The sequence below is a fragment of the Centroberyx gerrardi genome, chromosome 10 (assembly GCF_048128805.1).
Source record: "Centroberyx gerrardi isolate f3 chromosome 10, fCenGer3.hap1.cur.20231027, whole genome shotgun sequence".
In the NCBI taxonomy this organism is placed as follows: Eukaryota; Metazoa; Chordata; class Actinopteri; order Beryciformes; family Berycidae; genus Centroberyx; species Centroberyx gerrardi.
Window position 1 is genome coordinate 11,560,028 of NC_136006.1, and position 16,878 is coordinate 11,576,905.

The 16,878-nt window shown below is 40.3% G+C and overlaps 1 protein-coding gene across 1 annotated transcript in view; it reads right to left on the bottom strand.

The window, feature by feature from the left end:
• The window catches only part of ramp1 (receptor activity modifying protein 1), a 53,987-nt gene that overhangs the window by 4,280 nt on the left and 32,829 nt on the right, over positions 1-16,878 (bottom strand). Inside the window, exon 2 of the mRNA XM_071900821.1 lies at positions 16,528-16,663. Coding sequence (XP_071756922.1) covers positions 16,528-16,663 — 136 coding nt within the window. The remainder of the gene's footprint in view (positions 1-16,527; positions 16,664-16,878) is intronic.

Below are 16,878 nucleotides of genomic sequence, written 5' to 3' on the forward strand. Positions count from 1 at the left end.
GCAAAATACCACATATAAAGAAGGACAGAGGGAGCTGAATTAGGAGAGCACACATCGTTTTAAGTAGTTTGCTCTGTTGACTGAGGAGCACAATGTGAATAAATAAAACCTAGAGAATGAATAAATAAAACCTCACACAGGGCAAACCTGCTCCAGTGACCTGAGAAATGAGTTTGGACTCTTGTTATTTCCCTGTTACTCCACTGACTGACAGAGACAGAACCAGGTGGGTGGTTAGGAAGGTAGGGTTACTTATTCAGTCGATAAAATATTTGGAACCAATTATTAATGTTAATATGCATTATACATTATTTTCATATTTATTGATATATATTTTGCCCAAGTATGCTGTTTTCAGTCCACCAAACACAGAAAGACAAAGCCTGTTGGTTCATCTCTCTGCTTCAGCTGCTGGGTTTGCCAATAACAGCTTATTTTAGATTACTCTTAATTTAACGCTAAACTAGTTCACTTCGGCATGTATGTATGTATTTGATTTGTGCACAGATGCACACTAACACACACACAAAAACAAACAGCTCTGTTTGCAATGTTGGTGTGTTATTATGAGTGTGCCAGAGAGAGATAGAGAAAATGAGATGGGGAATGATTTTGTGTGTGTGTTTATGAGTTTAGGAAATTAATATTAGGATTATGGATGGCAGAACATGCAGTACATGCCAAGGAGGAGATACTTAACTTGTTGTGTCTGTCAACAGTTTGCTCCATGTAGCAATTAATTTTTTCTTCTCACGTCCCTCTGCTAATAAAGTCTCATCTCTAGAAGGTTTTTCTGCATATATTTGTTTTGTACTGCAACCAAACTCAAGACGTTGTGATTTATGAAACTCATCTTCATGCCAAGATCAGTAGGTTACATTGATTTCCTATGTTCCTATGTTTAACCACTTTCCTTTACTGATCCGGACATTTTTCTTCTTTTGATCAGGCAGTTGAAATGGTGATCGGCCAATCACCAATGACCTATTCAGAATGTTTAATGTCCAGTGGCCGATCGACCGGTGCACCCCTACTGTATATGATGTATACCAAGATACAGATATTTTAAATTTCTCATTCATTTATGAATGTCACATTTGAATTGTCAGCCAGACAATTAGAATATGGTAATCGCTTTTAAGAAAATCCTTGCTTGTTGTTTCCTACAGTATGTGGACACTTGATGAGGTTCCAAAAGTTCAAATGTTCAGTATTGCCACTCAAATATGGAGAAGAATAGGAATACCCATTCTCATTTGTTCAAGTTGTGTACTGGTAACTGACTGATTCTTCAAAACCAAACAAACAACAGCCAGTTCTGTAAGCTGCCAGGGCCTCTGTAGTAAACAGATGTAGCACTAACACACACACACACACACACACACACACACACACACACACACAGAATGAAGCACAGAATCTCTGACCTTTTTACAATTTAAAAGGGCCTCATGTTATGCTGTCACACTCCTCTCTTCTCGCTCTCAATAAACCCTGAATGGTTGTGAAAATATGAAAAACTTAAATGTCATTCAGGGTCTCCATGCCTCCATTTGGGAAACCCACTTTAGGTCTTACACTGCCGTTGTGCATTGCCCCCCTGCCACACTCTGAGTCATATTATATTTAGCAGTGGTTTATATTTAGAAGTGTTAAACCTCTCTTTGAAACTAGCATTAGAGCGGCCACACCAGGCTCATGCTATGCTGTCAGTAATTAAAATTAGATATCACGCTTTTCGAAAAGAATCTTGGCTCAATTACAGTTACATTTTTTTTGTAGTCTATTAGCAGAATTGAAGGAAATGCTAAAATGGTAATAGGTCAGTGGTCAAAGGTTGCATACCAAAACTCAGCCAATGAGTTTGCTTTATTGCCTGCAAAAAATGCATCTTGTGGATAGTGGACAGACACAGACCTGCAAATATTTTCAAATTGTCCCAAAGCCTTATAGACCCAGTAATATTCACACAGTCTTCTGGCATTTTGAGAGTGTGACTTTACACTGCAGAGGTATGAATATTCTGGGCTGCGCTTTTACTTTTTAGATAGAATGCTAAAGATGTAAAGGAAAGAGAGGTGAGAAAAATGTAAAAGCAAAACGCTAAGATGCTTTTGGGAAACCCAGCTCTGAATATCACTGCTCAACATTTCAAAAATAAACATAAACATAAATAAAAAAAAAACATAAATAAAAAAATATTAGTACTTTTTAAGCAAAGACCTTAAGAAAGTAAATATCTTCTGTTTTATTCAAGCTTTACTTTGATGCCAGCAGTCATTTTATATTGGTAGGTGTCACATTCTCATCTAATTCTGGAATGAAACTCCTCAATTATAAAACATGGTTTTAAATATTTGAACTGCTTCACGTGTTTAATTGACACGCAAAACACTCAAATGTAATGGGTATGATGATGATGATGATCGAAAGCTTACTACTGAGTTTGACTTCTTCAGATGTAACGAGTGCCTATTTAAATTAGATTTTTAATTACAACTATGTGAGACAAACACAACTCAGTCCTTTTTTTTCTTGATTTCCATATCCACATTCACGTTCTTGCAATCTAGTATTTCTTTTTGTTCCCCAAGTGAAGCTTTAGAAATGTTACTGTTCTCTTTGTTCACCAACTTGCCAACTTCACAAGGCAGATCAGACAGATTAGAGAGACGCCTTCTGAGCCTGTACCTGATATTTTTAATGGACATTAAAACCTCCAGTGGTAGGCTAAGTGCTGTGATGCCATCGTCAAAGTGAAATCTTATCTAACCAGTGTGAAGTAATTGCCAAACTGAATATGGTGAGTTCCTATTGTTCTTTGGATCATTATCCCTTTAACTGCAGGTAAAGAACGTGTCATCAATTACTTTTCAAAACAGAGTAGCTCCAAAGAATAAATCCACTGTTCTTAAAATATTCAAGAAAGTTAGTTTCTCCCAAGACTCCAAGAGCCACTAAAGCATTATTGCGTCTCTTGTCATGTGGGAACCCACTTGAAGTCAAGCTTGTGACCCATTTTGGGAACCTGAGCAGTCTAGAGAAAACACAAGCTTATGTAACTCTCCCTCTTCCATTTGATTTGTATGTCAAGTCTCATCTTTCTCTCTCTTATTTTTAAAAACTCATTTCCCTCATTTGAACCGTCTGTCAAAACCAGAATGGATTTCTGTCATTTTGGATCAATAGAGTCAGCAATCTCTGAATAGGCTGCAAATCCTTCAAACAACAGTCCATGAATAAATTCAGGTCAGCCTCAATTTTTAAGTTCTTATTGTTCTTGTCGCATATTCCTTATCTTTTTCATCGCTCATTTCTCTACGGAAACCCATAACAAGGGAAGAAAGGATAGCGATGACTAAGATACTGTAGCTCTCACTGTCTCATTTGAGTTTTAGGGAGATGATACATAAGAAACATTTTGGGGAAAATCTGATGAGCAATTGTGCCAGCAGTTTTGACGAACAATATTTTTGTCATTTCGTTCATTATAGCCCGCAAGAAGATTTGATGAGAACGAGATCCCCGGGAGAAAATTGGGTCATGCAGCAGCAAAGAACAGAATATAGATAAAAATACAGAGAATACAAAGAGAATTCATTGGAGATTAAAGACGCACCGTTTTCATGATAATACAGAGATGCATATCTACAATGATCGTCAATGATTCAGTGATTCGTTCCAGTTCTCAATTCCTATGCATGAAGTATCATTGCTCATCTTCTCATGATGTGTTATCACCTTAACATCAGATCTCAACTTTCACCCTCATTTGAGTACATCAGGCCGTCACCCTGAAAAACACCTTTCCCTCGTTTGAACTTCCAGTTGGGATTTGGTTCTTTTTCTGTCATGACTGTTCCAGTTTTACGTCTGTGGCAACACAGAGAGGCAAGAGAGAGAGATTCCTCCCTGGGAAACCAAAGCAGTCCAAAAACAGACCAAGCTGTCACTAACTCGCACATCAGACAAAATGTTTTCCCTTTTATTTCTCTCTCTCTCTCTGTTATTCTGCTTCCTGCGTGTCTTTTTCTGTGGGAGCGACCGAGCATCTGAGTTTGTGCACACGCGCTTGTGTGTGAGTGATGTGAAAGTGTCTGTGTGTGTGTCTGTGTGTGTGTGTGTGTGTGAGAGAGAGACAGATATTATAGTTAGTAAAGTCCTGCAGATGTTCTTCATATGCTGCAGTTCTTCACTGTTTTTGTGTTCTGCAATGTATCTGCATACCAAAGCTTATGATGTCATGCTGTTCATACAGTATGGCATCAACACACACACACACACACTCTGTTTATATTTGTTCTCTCTCTCTCTCTCTCTCTCTCTCTCCTGTATCCGTTTCAAATCAATCAGTACCACAATATCAACAGATGGAGAGTTTGTTGTGTGTGTCTGTGTTTGTGTGTGTTTGCATGTGTGTGTGTTTGCACGTGTGCATGTATGACTGCTAATTGCATGTGTACTGTATCTGTATTTACAAATGTGTTTGTGTGTTCAAGACTGTCTGTGTATGTGTGTTTATGAATGTGTATATGTTTTCATTACTCTATACAGTTTATATATGCGTGTGTGTGTGTGACCTTGTGTGTAAACATTTCTGTGTGTGTGTGTGTATGTATGTGCCTTTTATGATGTGATGAAACCATGTGTATAAAGAGAGACCACGTCATTGCCTTGTATTCATGTTGTTTATGTCCTGTGATCATTGTTGATATGTGTGCATAAATAAAACTATTAATATGTAAATGTTTGTTCTCCTGTCGTTACCAAAACATTCCAGTTGCTCCTGGACACCTGGAAACAGTCTCAGATGCCTCAGATGGTTTTCTTTTGCCTGCCGGAAGGGAAAGCATCTACATGTGCTGATATTGCTATCGCCTGAACTAACTGCATGCGTACATTTACGTATCCGAACTTAATGCGGCCCAGTTGCATCACGGCATTTAAAGCTGCTACACCAAATCTGTACTTGTTCCGCCACGGTCTGCTGATTGTGTTGCATCTATCTACATTTTACATATGAGTAAGTAAACAAAAATATCTAATCTAATATCTAATTTTTACCTTTTTTTTAGCGTATCTAGTTTGAGCTTTGACAGCATTGTTGGTTGGTAAATGTTTTACTCGAACATATGTTTCAGTGACATTGGTTCATGTATCCTCTCAATTATTTATTGATATGATGACAAATGACTATAATAAGCAATACAGCTTTGCATTTATATACATTTGTATGACTCAAATACTTAATGAGAAAAGGCAAGGAATCCGCACACTCGCCTTTTCTCATGAAGTCTCCACTAATTGGAACCTACACACCGACCTACACACTGACCATAGGTGCAACAGGTCCCTGAATAGCTTATGACTCATATATGTGATAAACCGCTGCGTAGTCCGACAAAAAATAGAAGCCATGCGTATCTCAAAAGTTGTGGCTCCGATCCGGCTCTGTTTCAGATCCGTCAACGTGCTGCGTGTGCAGACAGTGGAGCAGGCTGCACTGATGTAAATGGCTGCATATCTGATTCGACCCTTCTGACACGAACAGACGGAACAGAAAGAGACCGTGTAGCTGAGCCATAAGAGACTGTAGGATTTACATATAGGTCCTTGTTGAACTGTGCGTTCAGCAGGGAATACACCGATGTCAACAGTCCAAGTTAATAAGAATCAAAATGAAAAGAGAGAAACAGTGACAGAAAACAACACACACACACATGCGCACACACACACACACACACATGCATGCACGCACACACACACACACACACACACTGAAACCCACTGGGAACAATGGGTTGTCAAGGTGAATGTTTGCTCTATTGATATAAAGACTTAGAACAAGAGAGATGGCTCCAATAAAAGCAGAGACACACTTCTGGATGCGTGTTACTCTAACAGCTGTAGGAACAGAAGGGCTATTATAAGACTACTGCCAAGATACCCTCAACAATAAGATTAATTATGAGAATACCTTTTCTGTAAAGCACAAGGGCCTCTTCTTCACTGCCACTTATAAATAATAATATTTCAAAAGATGCTGAGTGAGGAGTTGTATTTTATTTATATTTTTCGCTGTATTTTCCAGCTTATTACTGAATGGCAGGAACAATAGGAGAGGAGTGGATGATATGCAACTTAGATCATGAAACTGTCAGCTCCAACTTCAATATATGGATCATTCTCCTATTGCTATTAAAATCCATTGCATAACAGTGGCGAGCAGACAACGACAAGGAAGCTAATGTTGGATGTTATCCAGACATGAAAGCTGTAAAAACACATGCCAGTCCATTTCTAATCACTGACTAATCAGCCATTTAATCACAGAGGTCCAGGAGAGGGAACTTCAATTAGCTTTCCACACTACTGCGCTCATTGGATTTATCTGGCCTGGGCTCGCACGTAACCCGATGGTGAGTTCACTCACAAAGGGAGCGCTAAATCTTGATTACGGAGGGCTAAGAGGCATGCACTGACTGCCTGAAATACCCTCCAACAATCACACAGGGAAAAACTCTTGTAAATCCAAGAGCCACAGCTATTTTTAAACTAACAGCGCTCGATATGATGAACAGAGACAAGGACAAAGTGAGAGAAACAGGCCTAAATTATCGTTAATTACAAAGATGATATCTGTCTTTGGATTTATATGGGAGAGGGAAGTGTTCTCCTGACAACAAGCTGACTTTAAAGGACTAAACCCACTTTTTTGGAGTTTGGTCCATTGGCACCTTACCCAATATCTGAGGGGGGATTGGCACTAAAACAGTATGTTAAATAATCATAGGCAGCTACAGCATTATCCTAAAAGCGAGAAAATGAGAACTTGAAGCAGCTCTAAGGCTGGATGGTTAGTTAATTCTAATGACATATGTGACAATATTGTTTAGGCGATTGGAAAAATAGAAAAAAAGATGTCTTTGGAACTACTTTCAAAGCCAGAAGATATCTCTTCCTGCAAGACTTTGAGCATAACTTGTGTGTTTTTTGCGCTGCTTATTCGGTATGTACTTCAGTAATGATGGAGATTGAGATTTTGTTTTCAAGGCAATAGAATAAAAAACATTACCAACCAAAGGATTACTAAAAGGTCTAACTTCATACTTTGGATAATTCTAGAGGGAGAGGGATTTGTGTGTGTTTATATGTGTGTGTGTGCGTGTGGTTTGTGCTGCTGGGGGTTCTATGTCCTGGGGCCAAGTTATAATTTGGTTCACACGTGCCAAAACTTCAGCTGTAGACTAAGCTACTGCTGGACTGAAAACAGTAGGTGTGCTAGTCTAGTGTGCCACATTCAGCAAGCTAACCAACAGCCAGAGCGGATGGATGAGCAGAAACAGCCCACAGGGCAGTATGCTAGTGAGGTTAGCAGACGTGTTGGCTGAATCCAAAGCATAGTTAATAGACCCTATACATATTTATAAGCAGCGGATTATCTCAAGTTGTTGATGTTAAAGTTTTGAGAAAGGGATGGAGGGCAGATAAACTTTTTTCCCCCCCACAAATGCATATCAATGTTGTTGTGGAGTCCCACTTTTTCCAATTTACTTTTTTCATGTGTAGCCCAAACAGAAAAATATATATACTTTCCTGAAGGGATACTGTGACATTCTTAATTTCAGTTTGTTCAGTTCTCATTTTATAGGGATATTACTAATGAGCCTTAGTTTGACTTAGGAATGCTAACAGAAACAGGACAGACAAACCCCGTCTTTATTTGGTCACATGCAACCATCTACAACGCATGCACACACGTGCACGGCGGCTGGCACACACACATGCATTCAATGGCGCCGTGAAATTTATCCTCCGCATTTTCCCATCTTGGCCCGTCCTTCCTCCGCGGGGCAGGCCAGGAGCGGCGGGCAGCTATTTACAGCGCCCGGGGACCAACTTCTTTTTTTTAATGTCCATCGCTGGTCAGGCGACGATCTTCTTGCATGTTTTTAGTGGGGGTTCTTATCGATGTTATATGGAGGAAACCCCCCAAGTGAGCACGGGGAGAACATGCAGACTCCACACAGAAAGGCCCTTTTTTACGAGATGCCCAGGTGGGCTATCTCGTAAAAAAGGGCCTTTCTGTGTGGAGTTTGCATGCTAACATGAAACATATTACCTCTCCTCTAAAATCCCTTCTCTCTCTCTCTCTCCACAGCCCTTATTTTATGTCTTTTTTCTTTTCTTTTTATTTCTTTTGATGATCTAGGAAGTGAAAGTTATTCTACTGTTGCACTCACTGTAAGTTGGATAAGAACACCAGCTAAATGCCTAAAATATAAAAGTACGATACATTTAATAATTTTGGTTACAGATGGAACTTCACCCCGACTGAGGGAAATGGTAGCCTTAGCATGCTGGCCACAGTCTATCCATTATAATGGATGGGTTGGCTGAAGCCCAAGAGGAACTTCAGTGCGCTATTCTTGGCATGGCTAGTGGACCCCGTAAATAATTATGACCAAAATGTTGTGAGCAGAAAAGCTTTCGAGCACTAAGCACTGAGTGAAGCCAAAGGGGAACTTTAGCATGCTTGAGTAGTGGATGGGCTGATTGAAGCTAAAGGCTGGTTTTATTATGTTAATTTGGTTGACCCAGCACGAGTTGTTGGTAATGACTGTTGTTGGCAAGAAAGCTTTAGAGCACTAAGAAATTTCTGAAGCCAAAGGTTATAGAATTATGCTAAAAAGTGGGTGACTTGGCTGAAGCTAAAGGGGAGCTGCACTTGGCAAGGCTAGTGGACCAGATAAGCATAATTGCAAGCAGATTGTTGTTAGCAGGAATGTTTAAAAGCATGATGAAACCAACTTTGGTTAGCTTCATCCTAGTATACATGGCAAAGCAGAGAACATGGAGCACAATTACAAGCAGATTGTTAACTGGAGTTCAATTTCGATACGATTACTCCAGTAAAAGTAGATCTTGAATCTTGGACCCACTGTGGCCTCGGTTGTAAGCCAGAAGACTTTTTCTATAATCATGGCTGTAGTGGAGTTCACCATTAATGTAAAGGGTTTGTCTGTGTTTAATGATAGAAGTGGTGTTCACCAGCTAGAAGCAATTAAATCAATGCTGTTGGCAGAAATTGGACTGAACTGAATAAATTATCACACCTTTTATAATTCCATTTTTCTCTCCATCTTGTTTTAATTACCAATCTATCTTTAAATGAAACATCTCTCCAATAATACACCTTTTCCTATCTCATTAATTTTCCAATCAATTTTTCCCACTCAGTTTTTACCAATCCATTCTCCACATATACTTTAATGAAATAACTGTATAGGCTCTCCATGGCTACCAAGCAGCTGTATCGTTATTTCATCCTACCAAGCCATCAGCTGTACAGATGCAGACTAAATCTCTGCATCCCCTTTCTGTGTAGGCAGTGACCTGGGTGGCATGTGTATTATTGAGGAGGCTGTAAGCCTGTGACCTCACACAGCGGCTCCGGGGCGCCGACGGCAATGAATACGTTAGTGAGCGCTTTCACGGCCGAATGAGAAAAAACGTGACGGGACTGAGGAATGGAGAGAGAGAGAGAGAGAAAGAGTAGAAGAAATAGATTTATGATAAAGAGCCGGATGCAGTAGTGATGGCCTATAGAGAGAAGGACCGGGTCAAATGCTTACTATTCCTTTTCTAGTTCTTAGCACTGTGTGGCAAGGCCGGCCATTCCTTCTGGCCATACCTTATTTAAATAAACAACTCACACGAACAATTTAATTGGCAATGTCCAGCAGCATCTAATACGTCTGTATTAATTACTGTACAAGGAAATCACACAAACATGTAACTAGACACAGAACTGTGAAAGGTTTGAGAAATAATCATCAGCACTGACATTTGCTGACATTTGAATTTGCTAAATAAAGAAATTTGCAATAAAATCAAGTCAATATTCCTTAACATTCCTGAGCATTTCTTTCACACACTGTTGTGTTGTCTGTTGTATTTCTTTATTGCTGAGCCACTTGTAATGATGATGATATGAAAATGTGTCCTTAATCTACTATTTGCACTCATTTGTTGATCTGATATGGATACAAGTGTAAGATGAGTGCTTAAAATGTAAATGTGGCTAAAATATAGGCAGCAAACACATTTTACATAAGGAACCATGCAGACCCAGTGCACATGTGCATACACACACACACACACACACACACACACATCGCACAGCTGTGTTTTCGCTCAAATTAAAGCAGTGCTGGCAACGTGCTGAAAAATATTCTAATTGAACCTAGACAGTGGCATGCTATCCCTCTTGTCTTCACTTCGATGATATATTTCTTTTCATTTGCATTCCATCTGCATTAGGGAGCCTTGTCATATTTTCCACCTGCTCTGTGTTTTGGTACATACCTGAAAGCAAGCAGACCAAAATAATTAATTTCAGGGACATTCCTCTGAGAATTATCATACAGCTAAATTTATAGCCCCAATTACTCTCCAAAAACCATCATCAGATTCACGCGTCCCGGTGCTTTATCGCAGTAAGCGCACCTCACGAACCAATACATTTGCATTGTAGAGCCATCATCGGAATAATTTCATCGGTTCACCACACTGTCAACAGATTGATTACCGTTAACTGTATTGAAGAGATAATGAAATCCGATTAACCTGAAAGAGGAATTTTAAAGCAATGATACTTAAACTCGAGCCCCGACTCCTTCCTGCACTCAGAAGTCAAGTGTGATAGTATAGAAATGATTTAGTCAATGATTAGAGCTATGCGAGCGGGGCCATGAGATTAATTAAATTTCCCGTACCCCTATACCTTAAGCCAGTAATTATATCAACAGATCCCATGGCTACCTGTCATTTTTTTCGAAAGTAGCCCCTGAAATAAGCTATTGCCGCTCCAGAGTTATTAATCCTCAAGGCATAAAGATAGCAGTCTTTTCACTCTGTGCTGCTCTTTCGCTGTGCTATTCTGTTTCACCGGTAAGAGACCATATCGATCCCAGAGTGACTGAAGTTTACTGGAGGAATCAAGACGGAATTAAATAAGCAAGCACCTTCAGTAATTCCAGAGTGAACCGTCAAAGTAGTGGTAGGAAACGCCCACGGTCGAGAAAATAAGAATGACAGGTTTCCTATGTGTGATTTCTGAGATGTGAGATTTCGACCTTCGCACTTACAGTAACAAGACTGAGCTTTGACAACAGTTAATCTCTTAGGGTAAATTATCAAGGCACAAAGATTGCTTTCGGAAAAGTCACTTTCTCCCTTGTATTTGTCCTGCTCCCAGTCTGCAACTTTAAATACATTCCACCTTCATTCACCACTATGAAGCAGCTGTGGCAGCTTCAGCTTTTTAGGATTGCTTTGGCCCAAATGTCACAACAGAGTGTCAGGTCCCAGATTCACTAAAGGTTTGCACAGGGAAAAGCGCCCATGCACTATATCACCAAAATGACCAAATCACAAAAACATGCTATTCCATAACTGTGTGCATTGAGTTGAAAACATGCCTAATAGCGCTGGTGGAAAAAATAAAGCCTCCGAAACCTGTAGGACCATTTTTTTTTTTTTACAGTAAAATGGCTATACAGGTTTTCTAACCTTTTAGGTAATGGTGAATTGATTGGCGATTGTGTTGCAGTGTCACTAACCTGGTCAATGTTGTTGGAACAACATGAGACATGATTGAAAATACATGTTGAATTGATTTATTGATCTGCACGTCTAGAAATAAGCATTTGAACATTGTACTAACATGAGAAGGGTGCAGTCTGAGAAATGAGCTTGTGATCTGGAGTTATGCGCTTTGCATGTAAACAACATTTTGAGTGTTAAGGTAAGAATTTTGCAAGTTTGACTCCCAGAAACGTTCACAGTTAGTGAAAGGATGTGCCTGCCATTGCTATTTTATTTAATGCTATTAAATGTTATTAAAGGTACCGTTGGTGGTAATAATAATAATTCATCATTTGCCCACTGATAAAGAGAGACATGCATAGTAGCAAGAATTTATAAAAGTAACATTATCTTACCTGCCTGGTAATCAGGGATAGTTTCATGTAGCAGGTTACATAGATATGAAACGACAAATGGAGGGGTTTATCTGCTGAGTTTAGTGGTGTCAGCGCTGTTGGTGGCAGAGAGTTAAGGGTCACATCCTCCAAGGACTTAATTCTTTTCAAATATCTTTCCTTTTCTTCAGAAGTCAGGTGAGACGTTTGCTTGTTCATGGTCACTGTAGTTATAATGGAACGCTGTTTGGGAGTCAATATGGCGGCGTCAACGAAACACTGACATCACTGGAAGTCATGGATAGATACAGGGGGGAATGTAAGTAATTTAAGTGAGAAAAAAAGTCTTTATTTCTTTCTTTACCAATTGAAATTGATACTTAAAAATTAAAATATCAAAAGCCTTTTGACATGAGGAAGCCAAGCAATATAAAAACACTTGAGAATGACTACTCTATCATTTATGACAAGCTTAAAGGGGGATTTATTTTTGACGTACGAGTTCTACTGCTTCCACACATTCATTCGCATACATACACATACATAAAACATCAGTTTACTGGTAAGTTGATCCCGGGCCTGATTCTCTACCGGATCTACGGCTGCTGAGTGACAGCGAGGAGGCACAGAGTGACAAGAGGAAGACAGATGGGCAGAGAGATAAAAAAAAACGGTGACCGGCCCACAACACCGAGGAGCTCGAACTTGTGCTGAAGCCATGTGACAGGCGGGTGTCCTGTTCGGCGTGGATAGGGATCGTCCCGTTTGTTTCTGTACCGACAAGCTCACAGAGGAACAGGATACCGGCTGACAGCGGAGAGAGAGAGGCAGCGCGCTACAATAGAATGAATAGACTCACGCTGCACAATGACTCTACTGTATGTGCTGAGATAGAAGACTGTAGAGAGACAATGAAGCTCATTGCTACGATCATTTTAAATTGCTGGAGTAGTAGCCTTAGGTGTGAAAGGGAGTGGGAGTGTGATTGCCCTGCATTTGATGGACTAGTGACCTGTCTAGGGTGTTTCCCTGCCGTCTGCCCTGTGCATGCTGGGATAGGCTCCAGCCCCCCCGTGATCCCCATAATATAATGCTTCCATGCGTGACCCTGAATAGGAATAAGTGGGTAAACACAATGCATGAATGAATGAATTTCCTACTGATTTCGACAGTAGGAGTGTCAGCTACAATATAATGACATGAGAGGGCATTTGATGATAGACAGTAAGTAAAGTTTATTTATCTAGCACCTTTCACAGAGCAAAGTCACAAACTATAGTTAAAATAAGACCAGCAAACAGAAAGACATAAAAACAATAAGCCATAAAAACACACAGAATTACAGACACAGAGGCTAAACAAAGGCCATAGAGCAATAACAATAACTGCTAGAGGGGTTGGGGGAGTTTAGATGTATAGAAGATGAAATACTGTGCAAAGGGAACAGAGATACATGTCATATCTAAGCAATAGCAAATGAAAGTCACTGGGTTATGTAAAAGTTGTTATGGATGTTGTTATGCCCAAAGTGGAGGCAAAGTGGCATGAGTGAAAGCAACCCAAAAACCATTAAAGTAGATGGCAGTAAGGGATCTAGGGAGGCAAGAAGGAATGGAGGAATTAGGACAAAATGTGGCAGTATTTATAATGTAAAAAGGGAACACAGCGCGCTACAGTTTAAAAGAAGTTAGTTGTCCTTTGCTCAGTGACGACAGCATCTAGGCTCGCTTCATTTGAAAATTTTGTTCATTTTTTTATTTACTTTTTTTCAACGCAGAAGTTTGGAAGCTGTGGAGATCATAAAGTACAACGGGAGTGGGTATATTCTGGGATCAGAGGAATATATACGTACATGCATGTTAAATCATGTATACTGTGGTGACAATAGAGGCTAGGGTGCAGCAGAATAGGCACGGCTCTGCAGTGGCACATATATAGGAGGTACGCCTACGTGTATTTTAGGATACGTATGTTCCTAAATCGAATAAAACAGCAGCATATGAACATGTGAGCGTAACTCAACATTCTCATTCCTACTTGTATATGTGCTCCAGTTTTGTTTTTTTGGGTAGAATGAATACGTTTTTAAGAGCATTACGCTACTAAAGATGTACAACTCTATTTTCCTGATAAAATTAGAGTACACTTCATACAGGGAGGGAGAAATTAGGGTGAATATGCCCTGACGAAGTGGCGAGAGAGGGCGAGGCACAGTTTAGCTGCTGTATAGCACAATGTGTGTGAGTATTTTATGGGGGCAGAGCCGTGTATAAAACAGTGACAATGTGACTGCGGTAGGTGACATCTGAGGACTGAGGAGGGAAGGGAAAGCTGAGAGCGCTGCCCTCCTTTTGACAGCCGGGACACACTGACAGGTAGGATGGCAGTGTCACCATGTGCAACTGTCCCACTGACACACACACACACACACACACACACACACACACCAAATGTCATTAGAAGAGAAGGAACTGAATCAGAAACCCCAGTGGCATCCTGGCCAAGAACAGCTTTTCCTTTAGGGAGCAGCAACTGTTCTGATACTTGACCTCTTCTGCTCTGCTCTGCCATTCCACCAAGTCGCTTTTTCACTCATTCATTGGTCTTTCTTTCATTCTTTCTTTAAAGTAATAATCCCCAACACTATCATATAAATACATGGTACCGACTGGTGTAACACAATAGTGATTCGACCTATACCCAGTTCATGAAAGCTCTTATATTTTCTGTTCCAAACGTTCGGTGTCGGGTTGGTCTTTGCAGGGAAAAGTCCTCTGGCACACGGGAAGTGGTTTGTTTTATGTTTCCTACAGCAGCTACAGCGGTTTGTTATTTAATAAACAGAAGAAGAAGAATTGTACTGCAAAAAACATCCATCTTAACAAGTCATTTAGTCTCATATTCAGCCTTCAAATCTTATTTTTTGTAAACCAAGAGAAAAATTCTGCCAATGAGGTGAGATAACTCCACTTGTTTCTAATGCACTTTCATTATCTTACCCCTTAATTATCTAACCCCACTGGCAGATTTTTTCACTTATTTTAAGAAAATTATGGTTTTAGGACTCAATATTAGACTAAATGACTTTTAAGATGGAGATTTTCTGCAGTGTGGGTAATTAGCATGAGCAGCGATAGCCACCATGTCTGAACAGATAAAGAAAAGTAGCTACAACTTCATCAACAGAAAATCCAAGGAAGACGTCGCAGTACTGGACATGCTGTTTGATTGACAGGTGAGCTGTGGGAAGTGCAGTGCAGAAACACCACAGCGATGACCGTTCATCAACAAAGATGTCTCCAAAACAGAAACAATGAGGATTTTGTGGATTACCACTTTAACAGACTTGTTCTTTCTTTCTTTCTTTCTTTCTTTCTTTCTTTCTTTCTCACGTCTCATCAGAGCAGAGAGACAATAGCGTTCCATAAGATTGACCTTTCCGGCTAGAACAAGCCGGTCAAAGGTCAGATCCCTTGGAGACGTGTTTGGGTTCTCTCCCTCTCTCCAAGGTTTCTCCTTGGAGAAAAAAAAAAAGAGTGGAGTGCTTTCAGAGAGGCAACATGATACTGTACTAAGTCAGATGCATCATGACGGGGGCCCAATTGTTGATTTAAAACATTGTGTCTAAGGGTGTAAGGATGATATGCCAGGCTCACAAAACAGTTTGATACACATTTCTCAATTCACAATTCACAATGGGAGCCCAGTTTTGTCTTTCCCTAGGTGTGTCATTATTTAGTTCTACTGAATTATGTCAGTAGTGACTTCGTTTCCCTCTTCTCTCTCCTAGTGTAGCCGTAAATTTGAGAACCTGTTGTGCCCTACATCTTTTATAGCTCGTGCAAAGATAATATTTGTGCATGCACAATAGATCTCTGTTTATGCCAAAGGCGTAGAGCTTTTGTACTCTACAGGAACTCTCTGTCGCTGTGTCTCCCTCTCTTTCCCCTTCCCTCTATTACATTCTCTCCCTCTCTCTCTGTCTCTCTCTCTCTCTCTCTCTCTCTCTCTCTCTCTCTCTCTCTCTCTCTCTCTCTCTCTCTCTCTCTCTCTCTCTCACCCAGTCGCTAATCAGCTGTTGGAAAGTGACCAAAAGTCGGTCAACTGTAACGGCTCCAGCCAAGACTGAACAAAATCCCTTTTTTTTTTTGGTGTACCAAAGCATCTCAGTGCTTAACCTCTATTCTGTCTGACATACAGTGGATCAAAGATGATGAAAAAATCAAGATAATATGGATATGCGGTGATCTTTGTGCTAACAAGCTTTTAGGAAACACATAACATTTACATTTTAGGTATTTAGCAGACATTCTTTTTTATTTGAACATGGCTCAAACAAACAACAATGACTATGAAACAAGTGTAGAGTCTTGAAATGTAATCGCCTTATGCAAATTCCACAACTGAAAGCACAGCGCGCATCTGTAAATCTGTGTGCATGTGTCTGTTTTTGTACCTCTCTCTGTCTCTCTCTATTTCTCTCTCTCTCTCTCTCAGTGTGTGTGTGTGTGTGTGTGTGTGTGTGTGTGTTCATCCTACTCACTCGACAGTGTCCTCCCAGCTACACCAGTGTCTCTGGTCCAGCTCTTGCATGTCCAGCCTGAACTTGGCCAGGCAGAACTCCTCGATGGCGTATTCATAGTGGGGTCCACAACCCAGCACCGACACACACTGACACACTGCTGCTGGGGGAGAGAGAGAGAGAGAGAGAGAGAGAGAGAGGGGTGAGGAATACCATCTACTTCGATATTTTCTCTCTGGTGTTTGACAGATTGTGACTTGTGGGGAGAGAGAGCGCTAGATGGTGGAAAAGACATCTTGGACTGTCAACTCTTTCAAAGACAGAAAATCTAAATGCAGCTAAGATGGGATGAGATAAGGTGAAACTTTAATG